Genomic DNA, 6,680 nt, shown 5'->3' on the forward strand with positions numbered 1-6,680 from the left:
CTCAAAGTAGAGTCTTGTTTAATTAAGGCTGGAGGGGGCAAACCTACTCATTCTATACAGTGAGGTAGCTGTTCCTTTCTTCTCTTATCTATCTTATCCCTGTATCTATCCATGCATGATCTTAAAAAGGAGAGGAAAAAGAGGCCTATGTCTCTCATAGAACTGAAATTTGTGTGAGGTGAAACAACCAAGCCTTTGAAAGTAGCTGGCAAAGGTATTCTTGCAGAAGCAAGGTTATGTACGAAGCAACGTAACAACAACATTTCAGTCACCCTTGCATGAAAATCAGACACGGGAATTATGTGCTTGATTAGATTAAAAAGGTACCATTTCAGATTACAAGTAGTACATTACCCAAGTAAGCCAAGTACTAAAATGCCAGCACATATTGTCACTAAACTACATGTTCTCATGCCCTGAGGCTTTTTATGCACCATATGAGGAAATCAATGCTCAAAAACAAATCCATTAAATGAGAACTGGAGCACAAAAATGCTCCAATACAGAAAGCCTCAAGTAACTCAAACATTGTAAATCCATTACATATTCAGTACAGCACAACTCAGACAGTGATTACAGGAATACATGCTGTAGTGCCCTTTGTCCATTATTTATCATTTCAGACCCAGTTGCTATGGCCAAACTCAATCTCTATCACAAAATAATGTTTCTTATATTTGTAATCAAAGTAATCCCAGAAGTTGTGCAGTGGTTACAGAGTTGCTTAGAGGATCCTGTCCTGTGCTTTGAAATAAATGGAGGTCTTTCCAGAATAATATGCACATAACTGTACTATACCTGACACAAAGATGAACATCTGAAAATTTCACCTCCTAAAAATGGCATCAGTGCCATGAACAGCATTTCTGTGACTGACTCACGCAGTTAGCAGTTGGTATGAGTTTGTCAGGTCTGTTTTCTCCAACTCTTGTTATGCAAATTTTCCTGATATTTTTTCTGTTGCTGATCTCTCTGAAATGCTTTGGAAGGATCACAGAAAAGGGAAAAAGAATGAGGTAGTCATAACTGCATTACAAGATTAGTGGAATGGCATCAAGCTAGCATCAGTAATGCTGCTACTTTCTTTAGAGAGTGACAAGTAGTGATAAGGTGACAGGGTCTGAGGGTGTGCTGTCAGAAACAGACCTGCAGTCATTCAGATATGAGCTTTCAGACAGAAACTAGATGATGCTAGTGAAAATTTTCACTAATTTATCCTAACTTCACTAATAATTATTTTGTTTGCTGGTATTAGCATTTTCAACTTTTTTTGACAAAGTGATTCTTAAAAAAAAAAAAAATTTAAAAAATACTTGTTAGCTTTCTGTCATCTTCTTTTTAAAATACCACTTTCTTTAATTTTACTCACTCTCCTGGTTTCAGTTGGGACAGAGTTAACTTTTTTCATAGTAGCTGGTAAGAGGCTGTGTTTTGGATTTGTGCTCAGAAGGCTGATAACACACTGATGTTTATAGTTGTAGCCAGGACAGTCAAGAACTTTTCAGCTTCTCTGCTGTGCCAGTGTCTCAGGTGCAGGAGAAGCTGGGAGGGAGCACAGCCCCAGTTACTAGCCTAGGATTTGACCTTAGGTTTAGGATTGAGACCCAGATTGGTCAATGGTATATTCCACATCATGCACATCATGCCCAGTATAGAGATGAGGCTCGGTCCAGAAATGTTCTCCATCTCTGGATCAGCTCTCTGTCTTGGATGCTTAGGCTCTTATCTCTGTTCTGGTAGTGCAGTTTCAGGACTCTCCCTGCTCTGTAATTGTTATCCGGGAACAGGCTGAGCCTTGCGCATCAGGTGGTGAGCAGTTTCACTGTGTATCACTCATTTGTGTATTCGTATATATTGCTATTATTATAATAATTATTTCCATTATTAGTTTTGTTGTAGTTTAGCTATTAAATTTTTATTATCTCAACCCATGAGTCTCTTTTCCCTTTACTCCTTTAATTCTCTCCCCCATCCCCAGGAGGGAGAGAGTGAGCGAGTGGCTGTGGTGTTTTGCTGCTAGCCATGGTTGAAACCATAACACTCACTTGTCCAACAATTTCACTTTGCATATTAAATTGTTCTGCATCCTGTAAGTACATACTGCTTTACTCCCTTAGCACATTTAGGTGCTAATATGGCAGTAGATAGACTTTCATTGCTAGACCACAGCTATCTAGCGAGTGAGAACAGGCTCTGAGAAATTAGCACTGTGCTCACTAGCATCAGTAATTATGAAGACCATAAAACTGGTACACAAGACCATAACACTGGTACACAATACAGTAACAGATTTAAAGGTTGCCACAGAACAATACTGAAAGATAGTTCTTCAGTGTTCAAGGTCTAGTGCTAGAAGTCATAACTAAAATATTGATTTAAATCTACTGGTTACCTTTTTGTAAGATAAGCTTTAAAAATGCCTTTGGAGATTTTTTTGTTGTTGTTGTTCATAGTCGAGATTAGATTGTTGTTCAACTATTTAAAGATTAGCTAAATGCTTGTTATCAGAAAGTACAATTTAGAGGTGCCCTTTAAAATCTGTTTAATAAATGGGAACTTATGCCTTCATTATAGTTTTGAATTAGGTTTCAGAGTAAGGTTACTACAGATGTCTTTATTTTGGATTTGTGTCCTGCTCCATGTTGGATACATTAGCTGACATGCATTCAATTTACTGCAATATTTTGTTCAGCTGTCAGTTTATCCTGAGTTATGGTAATAAAGTGTTCAAGAAAGAACAGTTTCTTTTCTCTTTATCCACACAGATGCTGAGAAGTGATCAACTATTTGTATTACGTAACCACTGCTTCTGTAGAAGATACTGTAGAAAACTCTAATTCATTAACATTATAAAGTAATATTTTTGTGAAATAGAATGATTGCTATGTCATTGACTGCAACATCAGTTGTTGCTGAAAGTTTTTGGATAGGTACGATTCTTCAGCTCAGGAAGGGTATTATGCAGAAGCTAACAGGAATTTTATACGTTACATATGAATACTGCAGTTTTTCCCCTAACACTTTTAAGTAACAAAGGTCCCAGTCAATTCTGCAAGGTAATAAAAGCTGTTGTGAGCTGCTGTGTGCTCTCAGCTTGGACTGTCTTCTCTGATGTCCAGAGTGTTTGTCATTTTGCAGCAGCAAGTGGTTCTATTTCATTTAATGTAAGTGTACTGCAATGTCTGCAAAACCATAGGGATTAGCTGTTGTACAAGAAAAGAGACCCAATGCTTTTCATCAGGGCACGAGGTAAGAAGAGAATCACTGCCAAACTGTGCTGCAGCCAGTTTACAGGAAGAAAGATGTTACCTGTTTATAATTCTGTAAGAAAAGAAACACAACTCTTGACTTTGTCATTTCTGTATTTCCAGTAACAAAGAATACACGAAGAGTAACACAAAGAGAAGTGACCTTGGTTAATGAAGAGCAGTTTCTGCACTCCTGATTTAAGAAGGAGGAATTTGCTGAGCCTAACAGACAAAGAGTAATAGTCAACTGAACATATTCTAAGAAGTGTCAGGATCTTTGAACCATAGAAAGGATTGATTGACATGGCAAAAATTACGTGAAACATTCCACACTCTGCTGTCATCTGCTGTTGCTTGCTGAACTGTGAAGAACTGTGTATTCAGGCTGCTTTCTGATATATTGCCAATCACCTTTTTTGGACTTGAAAGTGATATTTTCTTATCAGCTCTCTAGTGGTTTCATTTGCATGCATTCTGTAACTATGCACAAGCAAAATCTGTTATCTGCTTTACCTATTCAAAAATAAGCACAGTGGTGAATAAAATTAATTTAATTTGTTTTGACACTTCAGCTCGAATCACTTAGGTCCACGTCAGTAGAAACTGGAACTGGTGTCATACAGGAGTTAAGGTAAACCTCTGCACATACTGTATGAAAATAAGCCTGTAAAGATAATTCCACTGTTGGTGAAAAGGAAGAAAAAGTTATTTATAACAAGGCCTTATGTTGTGTACATATATTGTCTTTGAAATATTTTTGATCTTAGTTTATTTCTTGTAAAAGAGAAATTATATAATTTATTTAGTAAATACTAGTGTAAACTATAGTTTTATTGATGAATAAAATATTTTGTTCTCAAGACTGTCACAGCTGTCAACCTGCTCTTGATCTGTACAGGACCTACTGTTCTGGTATTTCACGAGATGGTCTTGAGAGGCATCTCAAGAGACAGGATAACGACTCTATAACATGGCATCTCTCTTCATCTTCTACCAGCTCTACAATGAAGAGGGGAATCTTGAAATTAGAGCAGAAGAGGCAAAGGAATGTATTCAACAGGCATTGCTTCATAAAAGCATTTAAAGTTTTTGGGCAATCATTTTAAGAGAACTATAGAAACTGTTCTGGTTTCCTTTATTTTCCTAGCAGCAGAGAGATAATCCCAGACACCAGTGACCATCAATCCAAGATTCCATGCTTCGATGCAGTGGTGTATTTAAAAACTACACAGCTGTCACTTCGAAAGTTTATGGAAGTTATTGGTAATAACATTTCTTTTAGGAGTAAGTGTTGCAAACCTACTGGATTGGCAAAACTAGAATTTGGCACTTTAATTCCTAGAATTATGCTTTGTACCTCTGAAGAATTTTTCATTAAGGTCTTGGTGTGTTGTGGGTTTTTTTAACTTTGATGTAATCCTATAACCCTGACAAGGAAGAGAGTATTATTCCTGAATTATGCAGAGAATAGAAAAATGGAAAAGTGGTTTTGTTTTTTTTTTCCTCTAAGTGTGTAGAGTCTCTGGCTTAATTTAGAGCCTGTGTCTTATGCTTACCTGTTTTCCAGGCTTTAAAATTAGATTGCTTAATCTCTGCAACATAATTTGTTTACAGCATTCCTCTTAGAATTGCAAGAGACCAATCTGCATGCCCTGTGAGCAAAAACATTTGTACATCTATGTGAAGTCTCTGCTCCTTCTTAATGCTCAGTTTATAGCATATTTAGAATGTGTCTCTATGCAAAGTAGATATTTCTGATCAGTATTATTTGGGGAAAAACATGACACTTTTTAGTTTAAGCACCAGATTAACCTTCATAAAATACACGTGTCACTTTTTTCCCAATTATATAGCAGACTATAGTGTCTGAATCATTTGTCCTTAGGAGGACTCCAGAGGACACACAACTTAACTGCAACAATTCTGTCCAAAACTAAAATGTCTGTACTAAACAATTCAGTTATTGATAAATTAAATCAGTCATTGAATACTTCCAAAAGGGAATCCTGTATAGGCTGTGGAGTTTACTGGGAAAACCTTCTCCAAAGCATGTGCACTTACAAGTTTCTTTTTTTTTTTTTTTTGGTGACTACGTGGTTCCACTGAGAGGGAAGAGGGATTACAACCGGCAATGCTAATGATTAACAACTTGGAACCCATTTCTTCCTCTACCACAAGAAATGGTATAAAGCTTCAAACACTGTAGAGTACAGGAGCTTGTAAGGATGTGTATGTTTTATGCCTAAGCATTTCATTTCTCTTCATCTTGCGTTGGTATTTTGCATTGGTAGTACTTTGATAAAAATGCAATTATTATTAAACATATCTGTAAAGCTGATGAGGTAGTGCACATCAAGTAAAAATCAAATATATACAGGAGGCATAATCAGCTCCACAGGGAATTAATGTATTGGTCTATTTCTCCAGGTCTAAACAGATGGAACTCACCACAGGGAGCAAAATTTGAAGAATTAGGTCATAGACGTGGGCTGTGTGCAGTGGTATCTTAATACTCTGACCCTGTAAGCTGCCCAGAAGGAAAAAGAACAGGTTGATGCCTGCTTAGAGAAAGGTAGGGAGTAACTCCAAATTTGTGTATCTGACCCTGTGACCTAATCATATGGCCTTTAGAAAGTGAATTTTGCCTTTGGTGGTACCATGTAATAGTTGTCTTCCATTTAAATACAAACAAACAAAAAAAAACAACTTCATGTCCTTCTAATAGAATTCAGTGGTTTGAAAAGACATCTGTCCCAAGACCTGTTTTCTTGTTGACTTTGCTTACACTTGAGCCAATTTAATTTCATGTAACTCAGTGCCATTTTCCCAAACCCTGAACACTAGACAGTGACAAAAGAGTAGTCAGTAGCACACTCCACCTGCTCTTTGTAGAAGCCACCTGATGACCCATTTCAGGGGTGCATGCATTTGCTTGCAACAAGAAAGATATCAGCTCTTCCCAGGCTTGAAGGCGTGGGGCCTGACCCTGCAGCTGGACCTGCAGCTGGAACTGCTTTGCCGCTATTTTACACCAGCCTAAAAAGATATTGACACCAAAGTGCTGTGGTATGAACAACATTAACCTAAGGGACAAGGATCAAGATGAAAAAAATTAAGAAATCATTGTTAAAATTGCTAATCCCTAACTCAGGCCCTTTTTGAAGTTGTGTGAATGATCCTCACTGGTAGTAGCATCCTGTAAAGTTCATTAACTTGAACACTGTTGACAAGTTTTTAAAAATATTTGGTGAGATTGCTAGTACCAATAAAAATATTTCATCTACACTAATTCATTGATTTATCATTAACTTGGAGACGAGACGAACATTTCCTTTTGTGAGCTGCATATGACCTTGGATGATTAGAGAGAAACCACTGTGGAACTCCCTGGACAATACCAGAAAATAGCTTCTGACGCTCTTTTTACAGGAA

General features: G+C 37.2%; 1 protein-coding gene across 1 annotated transcript in view; it reads left to right on the forward strand.

Annotated features, from left to right (window-relative positions):
• The window catches only part of LOC104468959 (phosphatidylinositol 4-phosphate 5-kinase type-1 beta-like), a gene marked incomplete at its 5' end in the record, with an annotated part of 37,406 nt that extends 33,294 nt beyond the window's left edge, over window positions 1–4,112 (forward strand). The window contains one exon of the mRNA XM_010083261.1: window positions 3,372–4,112. Coding sequence (XP_010081563.1) covers window positions 3,372–3,374 — 3 coding nt within the window. The remainder of the gene's footprint in view (window positions 1–3,371) is intronic.
• Between the last annotated feature and the right edge of the window lie 2,568 nt (window positions 4,113–6,680).

This window comes from Pterocles gutturalis, unplaced genomic scaffold (assembly GCF_000699245.1).
Source record: "Pterocles gutturalis isolate BGI_N339 unplaced genomic scaffold, ASM69924v1 scaffold27945, whole genome shotgun sequence".
Taxonomy (NCBI): domain Eukaryota; kingdom Metazoa; phylum Chordata; class Aves; order Pterocliformes; family Pteroclidae; genus Pterocles; species Pterocles gutturalis.